Raw genomic sequence first — 22,479 nt, forward strand, 5'->3', positions numbered from 1 at the left:
TTCTTAGAACAAACACCCAGGTTGGGTGCTCATTTGTCATCCCTCTTCAGGATTCCAGGGTGAAAAAGAGCTGGTAGCAAGCCATTAGCAATGATTTGATCCTGTGTTTGCACTGCAAATCTGACATAGATTTTTCTTGTGGTTATACTTGCTCCCTTGTTGGTTCCCCATGCAGGCTGCAGGGGAGCACCCCGGGCTGAACACAGGGTCGGCGATTTTTCATACGTGGCCCCTGCTTTGTTTAAAAGAAAGCCTTTCCTCACCCTGCTGGCTTTGCTTTGTACAGCTGAGGAATGAGCAGCGTGGGCCCTTCCAGCTCAGTGTGCGCGGCTGGAATTCAAGCACAACTGTTGAGCACAACTCTTTGCACATGGCCACCTATTCCTGATGGTGACTCGGAGCTGTGTTGTGCTGGCCCAGCTGGGGATGCCAGTGCCCCATTGTACCATTTTCCCAGTGTCCCATTGTCCCAGTGTCCCGTTTTCCCATTGTCCCAGGGTCCCATTTTCCCATTGTCCCAGTGTGCCATTGTCCCAGTGTCCCATTACCCCAGTGTCCCATTGTCCCAGTGTCCCATTACCCCAGTGTACCATTGTCCCAGTGTCCCATTACCCCAGTGTCCCATTGTCCCATTACCCCAGTGTCCCATTGTCCCATTGTCCTAGTGTCCCATTACCCCAGTGTCCCATTGTCCCAGTGTGCCATTGTCCCAGCATCCCAGTGTCCCACTGTCTCATTGTCCCAGTGTCCCATTGCCCCAGTGTCCTATTGTCCCAGTGTCCCCATGTCCCACTATCCCATTGCCCCAGTATTCCACTGTCCCAGTGTCCCACTGTCCCCATGTCCCACTGTCCCAGTATCCCTGTATCCCAGTATCCCCATGTCCCAGTATCCCCATGTCCCAGTATCCCACTGTCCCCGTGTCCCAGTGTCCCATTGTCCCCGTGTCCCATTGTCCCACTGTCCCCATGTCCCATTGTCCCCCTGCCCCTGTGGTTCATTGATGGCTCCGGGCAGCGCGGGCTGGAAACTGCCGCGCGCGGGGCAAGTGTGCGGGTGGCGGGGCGAGCACCAATCAGCTTGCGGAACCGGCTGAGCGGGGACCAATGGGAGCGCGGCGAGGCGGGGCGGGGCGGGGCCTTGGGGGCGCTCCGGGCGCAGCGCGGGGCTGGAGTCGGCTCCGCTGCCGGCCGCGATGCCTGCGGGTGCGGAGTAGCCCGGGACCATGTTCGGGAGCGGCGGAGCGCTCCTGCTGCTGCTGGCAGCGCTGCTCGGTGCCCCGGCCAGCGCGCAGCCCAAGGGGGAAGACGCCTGCCGCCCCGTCCGCGCCTCCTTCCAGGTGCTGCAGCCCGGAGCCAAGTGGGTGCCTGAGAGCCCAGTGCCAGGTGAGACCGCCCGGCACCGTGGCGTCTGGTCTGCAGCCCTCCCCTCCGGGGCTCGCCGCCGCAGCAGCGCCCCGGCGGAGGGGTGCGGAAGGGTGAAGGGGGTCTCTGTGCCTTAGCGGGACGGTGCGGAGCCGGCTCTCCCGGCGGCTGGGGCTCGGGGTGCCGGGCTCCGCGCTGCCTTAAATAGGGGTCTGGGATGTCCTCGCTGTGCAGCCCAGGACTCTCGCTCCCAGGCCGGGCTCGGGGGCTGCCACGGCTCGGGGAAACAGGCTGGAAACGGGCAGCGAGCGCCGAGCCGGGTGAGGTGTTACTCTGCTGTGCAATTAGCATCACAGGTGGTACCGCACCAAACCTCATCAGCTACACCCTGCTAGGCTGCTTTCCGTATACATGCCTCTTTCCTATTATAAAATGTAAGTGAAATACTTGAATTCCTGCCTTTTAGAGCTGCTTTTGCAGCTTTTTGGTAATGAGGGAGGGAGTGTGGGCTCCTCTGGGTGGGTGCCTGTGTGTACGCAGAAGGATGAGGTTCTGGTGGCTGCGTTATAGAGCTGCCTGGGGAGCTCCGAGGCGGTTGTGCTGGGTTAAATACGCAGCAGAGAAGCCTGCCCTGGAAAGCTTCTGATCAAAGTAGGAAAAGGAAGAGATAGCAGGCAAACGTGACACACAGGGGAGGTGCAATGAGATCATCGCCAGCGGTAGCTGCTTCTAATAACCATGTGTTGAGTTATGGTTCTTGTGTTGGGAGTCAGGGCCAGAGACACAAGAGTTGCTTCAGCACTAATCTGCTGCAGCGGAGAGGAAGGGGAGAAGGTGGGACTGGAAGGTGGGGTGTCTGCTGTTGTGCATCCCAAATCCTTTGGGCTCTAGGACTGTAGCAATGCCTCAGGTCATCAACAGCTGTGAGATCTAGGAGAGACGGGATGTAAGTCCTGGTGTGAGAGTACCTCCCCTTCCTATCCTTGCATCCCCTTCCCATATAATATTGGACTCTTAATGTGCCCTTTGGACTAGCTGCAGGAGCAGCATCTCTTCTTCCTCCGTTCTGCAGAGCCTCGGTCTCCTTGTCAGTATGGAGCACTGGAAATACTTTGTGATTAAATGCTTGGATGGAGAGTTGCAGGGAGGGGAAGGAGCTGCTCTTATCACCACTAAACCAACAGATTTTGTTTTTTGTAATCAAAGAAATGCCTTCCCTTCCTCCTGTGGGAGGCAGTGAATGCCTGTTTTGATCCCTAGGTAACTTTCTTGGAGTGTATATTTACAGGGAGATGTGATGGAGTGGTGAGAGGCAGCTGTGCTGAGCGTGGTGAGGGGCTGCTGCAGCCTGGGGGCTGCACCGTGGTGGGTCCTTCCCAGGAGCCAGTGGCGTCCTGCATCCTGGCCCAGGCTGTGATTTCAGTGCGTGGTTTCTCTAGGAGACTTCCTTTCCTGGCTGGGTTCAGGTTGCTGGAGTTGCTGGTGCTCCTCTGGGAGCCCCAGCTGCATCCAATGCTGTTCAGGAGGAGGAAGGAGCCCTTTACCTCTCTGCAGAGCCTGTGGGTAGCTGGATCAATATCTTGTAACAGGGCCGGTGTTTCAAGTGAACACTTCCAGCTTGTTATGATGATAAAGTTCCCGCATATCAAATCGAAAGTGGATTTTACGTTTGCCTAAGTACATAAACTTGATCATAATTAAAGCAATGAGTGCTTGCTTATACCTTGGATCTGGCCCATCTTGCATGACTCTGTAGTAATTACACTTCAGAGCGCTCGCTTCTCCTAGTAGCAGCTGCATAAATCTCTGTAATAGGGAAACATCACTCAAGGACTATTTCCCAGGCTTCTGTTTATGGCTTTCTTCCTTTCATACATCTGTCAATTAGAAAAGTTTTGGAGCTCCCAGCCACAAATCAGCACAGGATCAATTCTGAGAACCTCTGCTTATAGATCACATCACCCTAGAGAAACTAAGGCTTGAAACAACCTACTTCAAACCTGTCAGGGGGGTTTTGACACAAGCAGAAAACTGACTTCTGGACGCCACGTTTTGCAGTAGGAGCAGTTGTGGCTCAAGGCATTAAAGCAGAGGAAACACTGCTGAGCTGCAGCACACGCGGGAGAAGTGTCCCACGGCTCCGTTTTACCGGAGCAGTGGTGCATGGGCTTGGGGGACATGAGCGCAGTGCTCCCTGGAGAGGATCCAGCCGCACCAGGCTGATGCTTTGAATGAGGAGGAAGGCAGTTCTGATAAATGGGAGGGAAGTGTCATGCTGTTTCATGAGCAGTACGAATGTTCCGGGAATAATTCTAGCTGAAGGCGTGCATCAGGCAGCGAGCAGGAACTCGGTCTCCTCTGGTCCTAAAGCCTGGGGACTGGGTTTTTGTAGCTCTGGAGCATGCTTTGGCACGCTGGGAGGTGGGGAGCAGCACGACTGAACTACTGTCAGCTGTGGCTGACTGTTGGGAGCAGTGGGAGGATGTAATTCATGGCAACAGCTCGACTTGAGCTAGATGAGAGGCCCTGTGCTGGAGAGGAGTGAAGGCAGGGTGATGGGAGAGTGCTTTTAGTAGGCTTTCGGAGTTGAGACTTTATGCCAGCTCATGAGCCACCTGCGGTTCTGTGCTGGGGAACTTTGCATTCATTAATAACTAAAGTCTCTTCTTGGTTTTCTTCTTCCTTTTGTCTTTTTCCCTGCATATTTTCTCATGTATAAACTGTAGCTGGAATTGCAGTTTTTTCCCCCGTCTGCTCTCCTCTCCTCCTCGACGTTTGGATTTCTTTGTGGTGACACTCCAGATAACGGGGCTGGTGCTTGTGGATAGAGGGGAAAGGGGCAAGCTGTTGCCTCGATGACTCGGGGAGAGGGGATAGATGTGTCTGCTCTGGGCTGTGTGGATGCTGAGGAGTATTCATCTCGGCAGTGGTACCTGCAGCGTGTCTCTTCTCCTCCTCCCACAGCAGAGTGCAGTTGCTAGCTTTTTGTTCATTCTCTTTGATGGAAGCAAATATGGATTCACCCAAAGAAAATAGAGGACACGAACCTTTTGCTGTTGGAGTCGAGGTGTAAAGCTTTACAGCTGGCTGCCTGAGCATGTCAAGCTTTCTTCTCTCTTTTCTTCTCTTGGCAGCTGCTGTGTGCCAACACACAACCTAAACACCTCAGCTCTTCCCGCTGGATTCAATGCACCTTTGCTCGGGAGCTGGTTCCCTTTGTACTCCTACTCTTTTATGCTGCTTTTCCTGAGTGGGACTAATGATTCTCCTCCCCATGCAGCCTTTCCGTTCAGCTGAGCGTGCTGGTTTCAGATCTTCGCTTACTAGCTAATTGAGTTTTCTGTTCTTCATTATTCCAGGCTGGCAAGTTGCTCTCTTGCTAGTTCAGAGAGCAGGAGCAGAACCCTAAAACTCAGTAACCTCCCCAGGCAGTGGCTTTATAGCGAGATCATTTGTTTTATCTTTGCTCCCAAGGGTGGATGTTAACAACATCCTGAGCACTGCTCTTCCCAGCCTTTGCAATGGCTGTAAGGTGCGTGCGTGCGAGCACAGCAACCGCACGTGGTGAGTGGGTGCCCGCAAGTTAAGCTCCATACTTTAGATGATGGTGTCGTTGATAGATTTGTTAGAAGGAAACATCTACTCTATCAAACCTAGTTTCTCCCCAACTTCTTCTTTTAAAAGACGTGGCGTTATGGCGTTATATTTGCCTGGCAGCACTGCAGGGCTTAGGGAAGCATCCAGAGTCAGATGGCCTTCGGAAACGCAAGATGGAATAGAAAAGAAAGGCTAATTAAGCACTAATAAATATCCCATGTGGTACCGATACTGTTCCAACTTGCATCACCTATTGAATGAGGTTGGTTTATAATTCATATCTCTTTAATTAGGTTTTAAAAAGATCAGCACTTAACCTGGCTTCTCAACAGTTACATTTCTTTCCCTCTCCACAAACGCTGCGCATTAAAAGCCAGTGGCAGATGCATGACCTCCTAGTCACATAATTTAAAAGCAGGGGTTTGATTTAAAAAGAGAGGAATGATTGAAATGGCTGGGGGGAAACCCGCTAGATTTAAAGGCTGAATTACTGCTTGTATCTGTTTAAAGCATGATGCTGAGTGTGAAACAGAGAGAGGAAAGCAGCAGCTTTCTGATGGGTGCCATTAACAAAGCGGTGTGCTGGGAGGGCAGGATGAAGCCCTCTGACGTTTTCCCGACTGCAGGAAGCAAAGGGTTCTGCTGCTCCTTGTGGAGGAGGCTGCGGCGGTGGAACACGAGGCAGGGATGGGTTCTCATTTAGGCAATGCCTGGGGTGAGTCTGGGGGAACGTGAATCCAATTTCAGCTGCCATTGGATCTGGGTGGGCAGGCTCGTGTGCTCCAGTGGGAAGCATGGCTCCTCCGTCAGGGTCTGATGACAGGGTTGGAGCTATCTTGGGATGCTGAAATCCAAATACAAGCTTTCAGGCTCACGAAGGAGCTCACAACCGCCTGCACAGCATCTCAAGGAGGGGGGTTGACATTTAATCCACTGAAGTTTGACATTTAACCCACTGAGGAGGAGGAGGCAAGGGATGGCAGTGAGGGGAGATGAGGGATGGCAATGAGGGGAGATAACGGATGGCAGTGAGGGGCAGCTATGGGGTGCAAGGGGTGCCCATCAGGGGAAATGAGGGTTGTCTGTGAGTGGAGATCATGAGGCATGGCCATGAGGGGAGATCAGTTTGCCTTTAGTGCTGTGGTTTAGTGGTGCGCTTGGCAGTGCTGGGGTAATGGTTGGACTCCATGATCTTAAAGGTCTTTTCCAACCCGGTTGATTCTGTGATTCTATGACATTACTTTCACTTCTGCTGTGCTAGCCACCAATCTGGGAATAACTGTGCTCCAAAGTCAAATTGAATTCTTTAAATTCCCTGCTACCCGGACTTCAGGAGAAATTCCCTTCGTGAGAAGGAGGAGGAAGAGGCAGAGCGGTGCTGGAACGGCCAGAGCTGTAGAGATTGGTCCTGTCAGGTAGGAACGGGTGCAGAACTGCTGCAGCATTTACACTGTGGCTCCCCAAGACGCCATAAATGGCACAGCAGTGCCTGGCACCCATGAGCCGATGCAAGGGGCCGCATCCAGCTCCTTCTCCTCCGTCGGAGCTGGGTGTTGAGCTTAGCATCCCGCTGGCATCGCCTTGCAGAGTCTGGGATGTGAGCTTCCAAATGCCATTTCATCAAACTGTTGGGGGAATTCGTGGGATGCTTCTTTCCAAAAATGAACGTGTGATGATTTATAGCAAAGGAGAAGGTTGTTTGCGAGGGATGAGACTGGCATTCCAAGGTGGGATGGCTTGAATCTTTAAGTAAAAGGGGAGTGAGTAGGCTGGGAGATAAAACAGTAAGGGCCATTAGGCAGCTGAATGGGCTTTGCTATCTCGCAAGTTGGAGCTATCACTGGAGGTGTTTGTGTTAGATTAAATGCTTGGAGGAGGTGGATTGGGAGGCAGGGGTAGGATCTGATGACTCACGGGACATTTTGCGTTGCATTTATGGAGCCAGAACATGTGGCAGTTTAATTCATGCTGGTGCCTGGTCCGTAGGCTTGTGGTGGCCGTGTCTCTGCACCTGCACGCTTTGGAGCACGCACAGTTTGGGATGCAGGATCTGGGTCTCTTGGGTGATGCTGCAGTGTGAGTGCAGAAGAGGGGACCTCCAAGCAATGGTATGAATAAACTGGGGTCCTGAGCATCCAAACCTCCTTTCCTTACCATTGGGACTTCCAGATGGAGCTGTTAGGGTCTGCTCACCATCTGGGTCTGCTGAACACAGCAAATAGCTGACAGATGGGAGTCAGGCCCCTGTTCCCTGGCCCTCTGTAGCAGCACTCTGTGCCAAGGAGGACATTGTCCCTGGTAGCTTGTAAGAGCCTGTGTTGACCTGTTGCCTTTCCCATGATGGTTTGGTTGCTGGTGTTAGTTGGCTGTGTCTGTAAAATGCTTTAAGAGGCTGGAGTTAATTCCCAGGCTTTTCCTCCTCCCCCGTGATGGCTTTGCTGCAGCATGTCTGTCTTTTTACTTCACAACAGTAAAGATCCACTTAAGGGGAGAAATTGGCTTAATAGCTAAAAAGAAGGATGGGATGCAAGGAGATGACCTTGCTGCTTCCTATCCCTGGCTTGACCTTGCACAGATCTCTTAATTGCCAGCCCTTGGATTTTCTACATTGGAATTTCCATTAATCATGGAAGGCTTCCCCCCCCCCCCTTCATTTGAAATGTGTCTTAATATAATAAATGTAGGAGGAAATAAGTTTTGTATTAGCAAGGAATTTCTGGCTGTATTGTAGTGTTAAAGGGACCATGCTAAGCCTCTTTGCGGTGTAAATTGACTCGGACTTGACTTGAGAAAACCTCTTTAGCTTGCTGTTACAGAGCTGCTGCTCTCATTAGGGCCGTGTCTTGCTGTTAGGTGGTTTCATGGTCCCTGTGGTTTTGGTTTTGATGCGTGAAAGACCCGTCACTGCGCTCCTCTGGAGTGGGTGAGTTCATGAGCCACTGAGAGTCGATCTTTAGGTTGGTGGTGCTGACTTCTTTTCTCCAGAGGGGCTGATCAGAGAATCCCAGGCTGGTTTGGGTTGGAAGGGACCTTAAAGCTCCTCCAGTTCCAACTCCCCTGTCACAAGCAAGGACAACTACTGTGGCAAGTTACAGTGCGATTTCAAGGGCCGTGAGCTAATATGGCTTGTCTTCTTGGTGCCTGCTCCCCTCTTCCCCTTCCTTCCTCCAAACAGGAGAAGGGAATAATAGAATGGTTTGGGTTGAAGGGACCTTAAAGCTCCTCCAGTTCCAACCCCTGCCATGGGCAGGGACCCCTTCCACTGGACAGGCACTAGGACAGGGCTCCAAGCGCCGTCCAACTTGGCCTTGCTGATGGAGAAATTTGTGCTGTGCGCCCTGTGTTGCTGAAGGGGAAACTGAGGCAGTTGGGATGGAGCTGTGGGCTTTCTCGCCCTTTGCCATGCGTAGTTTTGCAGTGATGACAGGACGTGCAGTGGTTAAAGCTCATTTCCGTGTGTGATATCCATGTTGCAGATGAAGGGGTTTGTCTTGTTTCCCCCAGGCTGTGCCTGGGAAGGGATGGGGCTGAAGGCAGGAGGGTTTCTGCTGTCACTGCTCCTGGCAGCTGGTGTTCCCTCATTGGTGTGCGTGACTCCTCCTCAGGAGGTGCACGGTTGAACTGACGTTAATATTAATCCTGTTCTGCTTACAGAAGTGACTTGACCCTTTGTAGTAATTAGTGGGAGAGTGGATGTGCTAAAAGACTCTTGAGGAGGAGAGGAGATCCCGAAAGGGTGAGTGATCCCTCCATAGCAAGGATGTAAATTACCAAAGGGACTTTTATAGAGGGGGAAAAAGGGGAAGGCAGGGTGAAGGCTGAGGGCTATGGGGAGCATTTGCCCTGTCTGTACTGTCTGTCGTTTCCTTGGGGACTGCTTCCTAATCCTCATTCTGGGCAGTGCTGAGCTTAAGAAGGAGCTGTTCCTGCTCTGGGCACGGTGCTCTTTAGATGGCAGCCACTGAACTGTGAGGTCCTCACTGCTGCCTGGCCCTGGATAGCTGTTATTAACGGAGTTGTTGCTTGCTGCTTGGGTTTCTAACAGCAGCATCAGGTTAGATGTGTTCTGCATGATGAAGGCTCTTTGCTTTGGTAGGAGCTCATTGCTTTGCTTGTGTTTGTGGGGCCAAGGTTTGCTACTGAAAGCTGATCCAGAATGAGACTTTTTGTTGCTGCTGTTTCCAGTTCTTTTGTCCCACCTTCTCCTGTTGTCTGAATCCAAACAATGAGTATTCTTTTTTTCTAGATTTGATCTATTTTTGGCTAACAGCACTTTTCCTAAAATTTGTCTATTACCTCCAGGAGTGAAAGCTTTGGGAATGTCTAAAAACCAGAGTTTAGCATCACTGACCAGTGTTTTGGGTTACAGCTCGAGATGCTAGAGCAATCAGTGTTCCTCTAACCTTTGTCCTCTGGCTCTTCTACCACTCTGGTGAATGGGTGGAGGGGGTTTGTTGCAGTGAGGTGAGGAAGGAATGGTGGAATTGGGAGGACTTGGGAGATGTGTACAGTTTAGAAGGCTGAACTAAGAAATGGTCAATTACTGTTGTGTCGTCCTGTTGGTGTTGTTGTTGCTGCTCTGTTCATTCCTGTCCTGGGCTCAGCAGTAGCAGTCACGTTTCTCCTTTGTGGTAGCTGGTGCTGTAAATCCACAGCTCCAAATCCTGGCTCCTTTCCTCATCTCTGACCCCATCTCTCTGGCTGCCTGCAGCTCCTGACCAGCGTGCTGGTCAGCATGCAGGAGCAGCAGGGTGATGCTCTGTACCCCTCTGCTCGGCACTGGCACGTCAGTGGACAGAGTGTGTGGGAGATGCAGCCAGCAGCGTGCTGGCAGGAGTACAAAGCAAGCTCCCAGGGGCTATGGCTCAGCGATCCTGGCTCTGCCTTATCAATCTGCTCCTTCGGCCAAGCTGCTTGCTCAGGACAATCCCAGGAATGTCATCGATTTGCCCAAGCAGTGATTGCAGTGACGCTAACGTATAGAGTTTGTTGTCTCCTGCTAATTCCAACCCCTCAAGCAAATATTGTGCCCTTCTTCCTCTCCAGGCTCTGATCTCCAAGTATGTATCCCCAAGGGCTCCACATGCTGCTCCAGGAAGATGGAGGAGAAGTACCAGGCAACAGCCCGCCTGACCATGGAGCAGCTCCTGCAGTCTGCCAGCATGGAGCTCAAGTTCCTTGTCATCCAGAACGCTGCTGTCTTCCAAGGTGGGTGCTGGGGGTGGTCCAGGGAGGAGGAGATGCTTTTGGTGCTCTTTCTCAGCATCTCGCAATCAGAAGTGCATGTGGCTGGAAGTTTTCTGGTTTTCATGTGACTGTATATATATATATATTATATATGCTAATTTCTGATAAATAATACACCTGATCTGGGATGTGGCTGCTCTGGCAGGCTTGTCCTAAATATTCCCGTCACTGAAACAGCAATTGTAACTTTAAAGACTGCACCTCTTCAAGTGGGAATGTAACAATAAATGAAAACCCCACTTCCCCCAGCGTTTCCCTGTCTGTGCAAGCACCATCTGGGCTGGTTCTGCCAGTCCCAGGCTGCAGTAATGTGATCTGGTTGTCACCCCAGTGTAACGCTTGGTAAGCATCTGACTGAAGAGCGTGCGCGTTGATCGTTGTTATCCACGGCAAAACAAAGTTGGTTGTTCCATGAGAGAGGCTGACATGCTCACGAGTGCCATCCACCAGGGGTATGTGAGGGCTTGGTGACCTGGTGCCACGCTATGGTGGCAGCGCTCTTCCTTTTCTAGTGATAATTTGGTGTATTTTCTTCTTCTAATGCGAAGTATTGTCCTTTTGGCAAAACTAAGCTTTGACAAACACTGTTCTCCTGCGGATACACACGAGTCCATGTCACTTAAATCTGCAATCAGTGGTTTTTAGGGCCTTTACACAAGCAAAACTTACTCCATCCATGGTTAATGGTAATGAAATGATTGCTTGGTTATTGAGTGCTTTCCTGTTGAGGCTCCATTGTTCTCTATTGATGGCACTTCTGCCTGTATTTAAAGAAGGCATGAGCAGCCAAGTGGGGCTTTTTTTCCTTCATGCTGATATTTCTGCAGAGTAATTGATTCATTTTTGGCTGTGCATCATTAATAGCAAGACCCGAAGCCTGCTGAAGCCTGAGAGATCATGGCAAAGCTCTGTTCTGGTCCACGGCTGCCTGATGCAGTCTAATGTGTTGTGTTTTCTCAGTGTGAGATCAGCTGGATTGCTGAGGAGGTAACAGTGTATTTTTCCCTATACTTGTCAATGCAGTGAACAGAATGGAGTAAAACTACTGAGAGATTGGATTTCCAGGCCTTGGAAATGTGGACTAACTTCAGAGATTGATAACCTGGCTGGAATACAAAGTGCTGCCTCCTTGCCCTACCGTTTAACACAAGCATCGCAGTGAGAACTCCTGTTGCATGTAGGAATGACACCCTATGTTACTGCAGGTTGTGCACAGTATAGCAGAGTTGGGTGCTCTAGCTTGGATCTTTCTGCCTCTTCGGGAGGGCTGAATCCCTTGCTCTGATGTTTTTCCTTTTGTTTTTCCACCCTGGCAGTGAGAGCCCTTTTCCTGGGCAGGGATTTGGGAGCTGATGTTACTCTGGAAAGCCTTGGTGTGCAGAATTGCCATCCTTGGTAGTAGGGATGAAAAGCATTTAATGGAACAATTCCTGACCACTGCTGCTTATAAAAAAAGCTTCTGACTAATTTTCAAGGTCTTTTGCAATCTGTTGAAGAGGAATTCCTAGCTGGAACCACCGAGGAGCTCGCTTTAATTACCTTGTATGAAGTGGTTTGGACTTGGAAGAGCAATTCATTAGACTTTGAAAACTGTGTGCCATTGTTATCTTTAAATTTAGTCTCAAAGTCTATAGAAAGCCACGTTGTTAATAGGTGGATATGTTGATTGCTGCTTGTTCAAGAGTGGCTTGATGGCTGTAGTGCCAGAGGCTGTTTCAGCTGTAAAAACTGGATTGAACAGACAGCAGTCTGATTTCCTGTTCCTTGGCCCTGCTGATGGTAGGGGAGAGGTTTCTATCTCACGACATCACTAAGGCTGTTGTGTCTCAAATCAAATCCCACCAGCGTGCTCTTTGCTTCCTCCCACGCTGCCAAGGTATGTGCCATGACAGCTCATTGCAGGTTGGCAAACTTGCTGTTGCTGTGGCACAGGTGGAGAGCGTGGGATGCCCGTTGCAGGGGGTGCCTGGGGCTGAATGCGGTTACTGGGGGGATGCTGGAGCAGTCCTTGAGTGCTATTGGAGCCCACCGTGGTCCCCAGGCATCTCTTGCAGGCCCTGCTCCTGCATGGTGCCTTTGTTTGAAGCTGGGGACAGATGCCCTGTGGCTTCAGGAGTTGGGACTGCAGGACGTGTGTCTTACCCCCTGCTTCTGCTGGGGGTCCTGCGCAGAGGATGTGTAATACCCTGCTTTAGAGAGCAGTGCAAGGATGGTGGAATGGAAACGTACCCTTAACCACTCCTGTTAAAAGGAAATACAAATGTGAAATCCTTCAGAATGAATGTATTTTTAGCTTGGCATCTGAAGGGACTGCTGGTCTGACAAGTGAAATCTCACCCAGATGTTGCTATTTGGCACCAAGTTGAATTTCTTCCCACAGAAGCTAGAGCAGCCTCGCTGCTGATAAAGATCAAGGGAACTTGTCTGGCATTTACAGAAAGCCTCATCCAGGCCTATCTGTTACAATGTTCGCGTAGCAAAGTTGATTGGATTATTAATTTTAGAGCCTTGGGCTTTTTCTTTATTGCAGTTAAGAAGGAAAAATCCCAGCCCAAAGAATCCTCCCTTCACTCAGTCTCACTGGTACAGTTAGCTCCTGCACTTCTCTTACAGGCACTCTTTAAAAGAGGAAGATTATTTAAGTAGCAGTTTAATCCTTTGGAAACTCACTGTGTTTGACAATGTTGGAATGGATTGTAGCTGCCTTGACTGCACTTAAATCTTACACCGGAATCTCTTTGAGGGCAGGTGTTTTTGCTTTCATGCAGTGTATCCATGCTGGTATCTGCCCATGTGCCTACCTGCTGGTTTGGGTTCTCAGCTGACAACAGCTCTGTTGCATACCGTGAAGATGAACATGAGCTGAACTTGCTCGTGGGTCTTTTGGCAAGTGCCATATGGTATTGCTGTGGAGTTCTCATCCAAACTAACCTTTGCGTTACTGCAACTAACCTGCTGTGGCAAATGGGGAGAGCCTGCCCTGCCAGTCACCTTTCTCCCCTCTCTTTCTCTTGACCTTATAGAATCATAGAATAGTTAGAGTTGGAAAGGACCTTAAGATGATCCAGTTCCAACCCCCCTGCCATGGGCAGGGACACCTCACACTAAACCATCTCACCCAAGGCTCTGTCCGACCTGGCCTTGAATGCTGCCAGGGATGGAGCATTCACAACCTCCCTGGGCAACCCATTCCAGTGCCTCACCACCCTAACAGGAAAGAATTTCCTCCTTATATCCAATCTAAACTTCCCCTGTTTCAGTTTGAACCCGTTGCCCCTTGTCCCCTTGTCCTGTCACTACAGTCCCTAATGGAGAGTCCCTCCCCAGCATCCCTATAGCCCCCCTTTTGGTTATTTACAGTTATTTGCACTGTCCATTCCTACCTGTTGGGAGTGAAGCTGGTGTTGACATTGTAAGCTTCTATCAGGTTATCTCTAATCAGCTTAGAGACACCTAAGCCACAGATGTATCAAATAGCCAACCCTAATGGTGGAGGCCTCTAAAGCATGGCTGAATTATTTATTTTGGTATGATGAGAATGTCTGGGCTTTATTGGGTTTTCTTTGAAGAATTGGGCTCCTCTTGAAGTCTGGAAGATAAAAGATCACTGATTGTCTCTCCACGTTTCTTATTCAGAAGCCTTCAAGACTTTCCCCTGTTCATGAGCTGCTGTTACTGCTTTAGAGGCAAGGTGAGGGAGTTGAGGCTTCTTTTATTCTGTTGAAGAGGTTTAAGTATATAAAGCCTTTGATCTTTAGTAATCATGCCTTGGGTGGGTGAGTCCAAGATGCGCGTTGCATCCATTAGGTGAGAAGAGATGGGCACCATGGTGGGAGTGCTGCTGGGAAGGGTCCACTGGTACGAGAGCTGCCCAGCAGAGGCAGGTCCTATTGTTTGGGGTGCTTTAATACCCCAGTGCCTTTAAGCCAGTGAAGTCTGACAGTGCAGGAGGGCCCCCAGGTGTTGGCAGCAGCACTTCAGCACAGCACCATTCTGCGGGCCACTGTGCGGGGAGGAGGCTTCTTGCATGGCTTCTCCATGCAGGAGAGAAGTGATTACGGTTAACTGAACACATGTAAAACCAGATGCTCAGCAGATTGTGGTTAACTGAACGCATGTAAAACCAGATGCTCAGCAGTAGCCAAGTCTCACGTGAGCGGGGTGGTCAGCTTCAAAGCTGTAGGTGTGTTGTGAGAGTGCACGTGAAGATGTAAACTGTTGCTTGTGGGCTTGTAAAGATGAAGCTGACGTTTTAGAGTGGATTCAAAGGAGGAATTCAGCTTTTGGAAAGAGAATATTAAAACTAATTAGACTTTACAAGCAAACAAGCACCACAAATAGATCTTTGTATCATCTTATGATTCCTGCTCCTAGCTGCTCCTCTGCTTGCTAAAGCCTTGCTGCCTCCTTCCTTGCTGCCATCCATACAGTGGCAGCTGTCCTCTTTGAAAGCTTCTTCTTTTGTTGTTGATTTCGTTATTCATGCGTTACAATAGTACTGGTGTCACTGGGTCAATCCAGGCTGGCGTCCTGCCTTTGGCAGTGCTTCCTGCCAGATGCTTGGGATACACCAGGTTTGCAGTGGAAAACTATGGTGATACATCGCCCAGGTTGGCGATGATGCTCTAAACTGATGATTACAGGTAGGTGGGAAGAGCTGTCTGCATAATGGGAGCTCCCAGTTTGTCAGAATCAGTATAGGGAAGTAATGTTTCCTTTCAAATAACCAGAACTTATTGTTCATAAATCACAGTTAATCTGTTTATTACACTAGCACACGAAGCTGGGAGTCTGGAGTGGGCTATAATGCTTAGCTTTAGGAGCAGAGCTGTAATCGTAGCAGCAGTTTCAAGTGATTTGAAATTGGGGGATCAGCAAAATGCAGGAGTTTGTGGAGGCTCTGGGCATTAAAAATGACTGCTGAGGATTGATGAGTTTCTTTAACAAATTGTAAAATCCATCATGCAGGAGTTAGGGCATGAAACTGCCCTCCTGAGCCACGTAAACCATGGCTTTGGAAGTATTGCATGGCAGTGCACACTGCTGGGAAGAGAGATTTGGGAAGATGCTTGCTTTTGCTTTTGTTTCTTCCTCTTGCTGCCTGGAGTTTCAATGCCAGCACGGCACTGCATGCAGCTGATGAGGCTCTGGGTGTGCTGGATGGGGCTGCTGCCTCTCGGTGCTCCTTGTGGTGCTGAGCCTGAGATGTGGGGCTGCTCTCTTGCCTGGGCTCCTTCTCCTCTGCTTGAGTCTGTACCAGAGTGGTCACATTTCCCTTGATCTTCCAGAACGCTGGTGCATCTCGGGCAGCTTTGCACAGCCCTTGCTCACAGCTGATGGAGAGCTCAGCATGCATCCTTGGGGCCCTTCCTTGCAGGATGGAGCCTGTTGGCTTTTGCTGCTGTTTTCCTGCATCCTCATTTGAGATCTGCAGTACAGCCCCACGTCGATGGCCTCTCGTGCTCCCATCTGCGTTTCCATGCAGACCCTGTGGGGTGCCCATGTTGGGTGTCCAGAGGCTGGCTGCTGTAGGAGGAAGCTGTGTTGTGCCCTTTGCAAAGGGCTAGCATCAACTTCCTGGCACGTCTGTGGAGCAGTGAAGTGTGTGGTGGGAGATGCCACCAGCCCCTGCTTTTGGGGGTGGCTTGAAGGGTGCAGCCATAGGGAAACGTGTATGGTTGAGATTCCTTCGTTCCTTCCTTGTGTCCTGCCTCTTTGTTCTTCCCCTGCAATTAAATGCTGATGCCCTTCCCCTCATCAGTGAAATGAGGCTTGGAGGTTAATAGGGGGCTTTTAGGAGCTGCCTATGTGCTGCTTCAGCAGCTTTTACACACTGTGCTTGATGTCTGGGCTTAGAGGTCTCCAGTCCAAAGCGTGCAGAGGAGTTCCTCGGTACTTGTGGACCTGTCTCCTGCTGCTGGGGTACCAGCCCCTGCCAGCTCTGCTGCTGCTTTTCTGCTCTGAAAGGGGAAGGTGCTCCCTTGCTTCTGCAGGGCATAGGGAGGCATTGGCCATGGGGCTGCACCCACTTACTCCATGTGGTGCTCTGCCCCCCTAGGAGAGGGGGATGTTTTGGATGGGGACATGTTCAGACAGGGTCTCTGCAGAGGAGCACCATGGCCATGCTGAGATGCCTGCAGTGTCTCCTGCATGGTGCAGCCCAGTGGTGCTGCCTCTGTCCCAGCTGCTCTGGCAAAACAGGATCCTCTGCCTGCATTCCCTGTGGGAGCAGGAGTTGGGAGATACACAGGAGCCCTCACTCCCTGCTTTCCTCTGTTCTACAAGTGGGCTGTTTTCTGTAGTTACCTTCAGAGCTGCACCTTTTGACGGTTCAAGTACTAATGTTCTTAAATGCCTCCTAATACTATAAACCAGTCAAATTACGTTTTGTTGGGGTTTTTTTCCCTTTGTAATTCTAGTGCAGAGATGGGCACGGTGGCACCTTCCGTCTCTTGGCCTGGCAGAATAAATAGAGGCATTTTCATTGCGCAAAGTGTTTAAAATGCATTTGCTGTGCAGGAGAAGGCAGCACCCGGCAGTAAAGGCAGGGACTGTCTCTGTAAAGAAAACATTTTGCTTTTAAAGCAGCAATAAGCTCCAGCAATGAAATAGCCAATGGTGCATCTCATCAGAGGGAAATGAACTCTTGTGGAGCACATTACGCCGTCGATGCGCTGTGGTTTCACATTCCCCTGAGCAGATGGGGTCACCTCAGGTGTGTTGCTCACTCTGACTTCAGTGCTGATGTGAAATCAATTTGAGCAATTTATAACCCTTCATTTTACTGTGAAAGTATATTAATCTGTGAAAACACCGCTCAAATAGGGCAGATGAGAGCTTTCCACATGAGTGTGCGGAGCTGGCAGAGCCTCCCGCATTAGCTGCTGCAGAGAAGCCTGTGGAACTCTTGGATGCACTGGAGGCACTGACAATCCAGTTCTCCAGCTTTGGGCTTTATCCTTGAAGTGTTCTACAGTGATAGGGGTGTCTTGGTCTGACTTCCCACAGCTCAGCTGCTTCCCCTCTGCTGTAGTGCCTGGAAGTGGTGTTGGTGGGATGGTGATACCTTGGCGTGCTCAGGACTTATCCTAAGGAGGCCCAGGAAAATACTTCAGGGTATATTTATGCACTTACCTGAATCACTGCTAAAGCCAGCATTAAGAGTTAGAGTGACTCTGTCAGTGCTGCGTTGTGCTGCAGTTCTTCACATAGGTTTGATGTGATGCTGGATTAGGCATTGAGAGTCAGAGTGACTCTGTCAGTGCTGCGTTGTGCTGCAGTTCTTCACATAGGTTTGATGTGATGCTGGATTGGGCATTGAGAGTCAGAGTGACTCTGTCAGTGCTGCATTGTGCTGCAGTTCTTCACATAGGTTTGATGTGATGCTGGATTGGGCCCGTTTGTCCCATGGAGCAGTGATGGGTCAGAGCTGAACAGTGCTGATGGCAGAGAGAGAAAACACTCGCATGTGGATATAACTGCATTTCCATGGGGGAACGGATGCAGGAATCAATCTTCTCTGAGCCATGAGGCGTAGGAATCGCCATGTTTAATCTGTTAGCATTAAAACCAAAATCTTAATTGGAAAACTGATAATCTGAATACGTGTTTGGGAAAAACCATCTCGCACAGACCTGTCGGCTGGAAAGTGAAGATCAGGAAAGCCCAACTCTGAGACAGGGCAAACCAACCAGCAGTGCAGAGCGATTGTAACCGGGTTCTGTTGCTGGTTTCATTCCCAGATTTGTCATCCTCAAGTCAGGAAATCTGATTGAGGGTCACAAAGCAGCAGAGAACGGCGAGGCTGCCTCTAGGGTTACAGCTCGCAGCTCTGGAATTCCCTCTTTCTGAGGCAAGTTGGTGAAGAACAGCTTGCATTAATGCAGCATGTTTGTATTGGTCGAATTCCTGCTATGATTACAGGGAAAATTATGCTCCTTTTCTTTTTAGGGAAAGGAAATGGAATGGCCAATAATGCATGCAAGGAAACTGGTTGTCACCGAGAGGCGAGCCAGGAATGTGAAGGCTGATCAGATCAATGCACTCCCTGGAATCTGCCTCATTAAAACAACAAAATCAAATTGCTACTGAATTGCAAGGAATTCAGTTGAAACGGCACATGTGTTTTCCCTGCCTTTGCATGAGGAAATGATTCCAGTCTGCTCAGTCTCCCACGTAAGTGGGCTGGCAACTGGTCTTAAATACTCCTCAATTGTAATGGAAGAGAACAGTGGTGTTGGTCCTCCATCCAGCCCAGAGCACAGCAGGGTGGGAGCTACCATGTGCTAGAGATAGCTTTGGTGGCTGCTGGAGGTGCAGAGCTTCCCTCTGGTTGGGGCTTTGAAGGTGATTATTCGTGCTGTCATTGTCAGGGGAGTGCTGGTCTCTGATGCCCAGCTGAGATCAGCCTCCTTATGGAACCTTTGGCAATTACTTGGTGAGAGCCGGCTGGAGGCCTTTGAGATGGCCGGAGAAGGATTTCCATGGGTGGTGTAGTGCATTGTCCCCCTCAGCTGGGGACTGGTTCTGTGGCTCAGCCTCTTCTTGGGTAGCAAAGAAGCTAAAACCCATCAAATATAAAGCTCATGTCTAAAGAAAAGAAACGCCCAGGAGAATGGTGAATCTCGTGCACGGCATTTCCTCTGCCTGAAGTGTTTGCTGTAAGGAGGAGTTGATTCCTGCTATTGATGCATCAGTAGAAAACACACCCTGCTTTGTTTCAGTTGTTTTGGCTGAGGGAATGAATAGCCAGAGCACAGCACTGGGGGGTGGTGGTCTCCTGCTCAGCCTCTTATGAGGCCAGGCTGATACACGGTGGTCCTCCCTTTCTTTGCTTTTTGCTTTGCAGACCTTTCCCCCTTTTTCTGCCTCGAGAAGCACTTGTGCTGCTGTAGCCCCCGTTGTCCTTGGGAATGAGCTTTGTGATTCCTGAAGAGAGATTAAAGTTGTGTTTCCATGCAGAGGAGCTCTTCTGTTCTCTGTGTTCACTGAGAGATGGCACTTGAGTGTTGGAATTTGCAGCAGCTTTAAAGCTGGAGGTGATAAGACGCTTTTTCCCCTCTCTTGCTTTGTTCATAGGCTGTTTAGATAACAGCCTGGAAATGATATTACTAGCCCTGTACCGCACATTGTGCTGGCAGTGAAGAACAAGCAGTGCATTTGACATTTGGGGAAATGCTTCATTTTCAAAGGGGTGGGATTTAGAACCTACTTCTTGAACTAATAGACAGTAAAATGCTACTTTTTTTTACTGGCTCGCACAGATTTTTACCTTGAAGATGCCCTGTAAAGCTCACTGCATTACTAGTATCAAGTCAAAGCAAATGCTTCGCCTCAAGTGAGAAGGCAGGCTTTGAACTGGTGAGAGGTTGAAAACCATTTACTCCCTCCAGCTCACTGTGACATAAGCATGGAAAATAATTGGGCTCACTAGTACGTAAATATTTGATCCTGAAATGCCTCTTGAAAATACAGAGCTGGGAGGGGGTAACCTCTTCAGCTGCACACTGGTTCCTCTGGATTTGACTCATGCCAACAGCGAGCTGGCAACCAGAACAACAGTATTGAGGGTGAAATGTCCACGAAGGTTATGGAATAAACCTCCATTTGGTTTCTTGTGTTCTGTGCATTAGAATACAGCCTTTCATTATAGCATTGTGTGTCTTTTTCCATCAACTTCTGGTGTAGGGGCACTGGATGAGTGTCCTTAATGAGTTATTTTGCGTCTCCTCCATGTTTGATGCCTGGTTATTAATGCTTTAAAGTAATACTTTAGGCCAGAATTCTTCAAGACTCTCAATTCCATCAGAATTGACAATTCCACTGATTTTCATGCTGGTTTGTGATGTTCAGGGCTGATGCTCATTGCAGAGCTGGTTTGTGATGTTCAGGACTGATGCTCAGTGTGGAGCTGGTTTGTGATGTTCAGTGTGGAGCTGGTTTGTGATGTTCAGGGCTGAGCTGGTTTGTGATGTTCAGGGCTGATGTTCATTGCAGAGCTGGTTTGTGATGCTCAGGACTGATGCTCAGTGTGGAGCTGGTTTGTGATGCTCAGGGCTGAGCTGGTTTGTGATGTTCAGGGCTGATGTTCATTGCAGAGCTGGTTTGTGACGCTCAGGGCTGATGTTCAGGGCTGAGCTGGTTTGTGATGCTCAGTGTATGTTTCTTCCACAGATAAACCCCCTGAAATTCAGAGGGAGCCTAATTGAGACCTTTTCTGGTTGTGTTCAGTGCAGTGTAGCAACACACATTCAGGGTGTAGACCTCGGGTTTGGGTATGGCCTCTTTTGTACCCTCCATATCTTTTGACCTCTGGAGCTGGCAAAGCCAGCAGCTGGAGGAGCAGTGCCTGACTTCCAAGTAGAATCATAGAATCCCAGGCTGGTTTGGGTTGGAAAGGACCTTAAGATCATCCAGTTCCAACCCCCTGCCACAGGCAGGGACACCTCGCACCAGACCATGTTGCCCAAGGCTCTGCTCAACAAGGCCTTGAACGCTGCCAGGGATGGATGCTTTGGGCACCCTGTGCCAGCACCTCACCACCATCACGGGGAAGAACTTCTTCCTTAGATCTAACCTGAACTTGTCCTGTTTCAGTCTGAACCCATCACCCTTTGTCCTATTGCTACAGTCCCTGATGAAGAGTCCTTCCCCAGTGTCCTTGTAGGATCACCTCCCTAAGTACTGAAGTACTTCAACTCTGCCTTTAAGTTAATAAAAAGGAGGAATAATGCACCAAAACCTGGGTTCTCTTTTAAAAAAGCAGAAGGTTTAAAGGCAGAAAACAAAAGAAGGTTTCAGCTCTCCTGCTGTCCTCAAAGCACAACCCTAACCTCAAACTGCACCCCCAAACTGCGACAGCGCTTCATGTTCGTACGGACTTGCCCACATCCTGTCAAAAGCTGAGCTCTGCTCCAAAGGCTGGGAGGTGCTTCAGCTCATTAAAGAGAAGGTCATCAGCCTGCCTTACTGTAGGCAAAAAAGAGAGAAAGAAATCTTTCTCATCTGCCTGATTCTCAGAAACACTTGAACCAGTTTGCCTGCAGTGCAAAATAGCCTGAGGCACACAAGAGGCACGTAAAGTTGCAGTCCAGATGGTTGGAGCTTGGCAAAATCACAGGTAAGTAGGAATAGGGTCCAAAGATCACAAGCAGTAGGCAACTGTGACAGGCTCTGCCTATAATTAGTTATTATATTTAATCTAAATGTCTGTTGGAAGCTATTGTCCTGTTCTCAAGTGTGATCGTTCATTCAGAGACAGGGAAGGGACTCCAAAGCCGGAGTTAAAGTGAGTTTGCTTGTGGAATATGAGAGCGGCTTTCTGTCCTCGCTTGTGAGCCTTGGGTGAGATGGTTTCGTGTGAGGTGTCCCTGCTCATGGCAGGAGGGCTGGAACTGGGTGATCTTGGGTTCCTTTCCAACCCTAACTATTCTATGGTTCTATGTGGCAAGGAGCTGGCACAGAGATCTGCAGTAGCCCAGTGTCACCCTTTGGTGGACAAAGCATCCCTCGATTCTGTAGCATCCATCATAGGGCAATAAGAAGTGGAAAAGCACCAGCAGGAAAGCTTCATGTTTAAGTTGTACCAGATCTATGCTTTTGAGTTGCTGTGGGTTGGAGCTGATGTGCCCTGTTAATACCAGGTTTTGGTATTAACCAATATCTGCTTTGGCTACATGAAATGATGAAGGCAACTGGTGACCTGAGCCCTTAGATCTTTAGGTCTGTAAAACTCTCATGGTAGCGGGGTTGGTGTCTTCATGGCCAGTGCCTGTTGTGCCTGAGCCTTTCTGCCCCGGCTGGCCTGGGGAAGCACACATACATCTCTTTTGTGTCTATGTAGAGGTCTGCAAGTGCACATAACTCGCTGTGCTGGATTTAGAGGCTTCAGGAGGAGTGTTTGTGCATGCTGGAGCTGAGGTTGTAGTACAACAGCAGCAGGTAAGCTCAGGGGTGAGAGGGGACAGAAAACAAGACTCCTGCGTGTTATTTCTGACTGTGACCCCCTGCCTTGTCCTGGGTGAGGCACTGAAGGGAGGCTTAAGGAATCCTTGAGAGACACGTGGAGTGAACATTGCACTTTCATCCTCTATGCAGCCAGTTTGGGGTTGCCACTTCTGCCTTCAGAGGTGGTACAGAAGGGATTTAAGGGTGACAGAGGAGCAAGTCTCGCCTCCCCGCTCTCCTCCAGGCTTTGCATCCCCCTTCTCCAGAACAGCATCCCGCTCTCCTAAGGCAGAGGCACTGGTTCCGTGCTCCCTGTATTTTAACC

General features: G+C 49.8%; 1 protein-coding gene across 1 annotated transcript in view; it reads left to right on the top strand.

The window, feature by feature from the left end:
* The first annotated feature begins 1,207 nt into the window (after window positions 1-1,207).
* Window positions 1,208-22,479, top strand: part of GPC3 (glypican 3) — a 138,542-nt gene continuing 117,270 nt past the window's right edge. Inside the window, exons 1-2 of the mRNA XM_062612762.1 lie at window positions 1,208-1,385; window positions 10,008-10,169. Of these exons, the coding sequence (XP_062468746.1) occupies window positions 1,226-1,385; window positions 10,008-10,169 (322 nt within the window). The 5' untranslated portion in view covers window positions 1,208-1,225. The remainder of the gene's footprint in view (window positions 1,386-10,007; window positions 10,170-22,479) is intronic.

This window comes from Pezoporus occidentalis, unplaced genomic scaffold (genome assembly GCF_034315485.1).
Source record: "Pezoporus occidentalis ecotype Australia unplaced genomic scaffold, CSIRO_AGI_Poc_V1 ctg161, whole genome shotgun sequence".
NCBI lineage: Eukaryota > Metazoa > Chordata > Aves > Psittaciformes > Psittacidae > Pezoporus > Pezoporus occidentalis.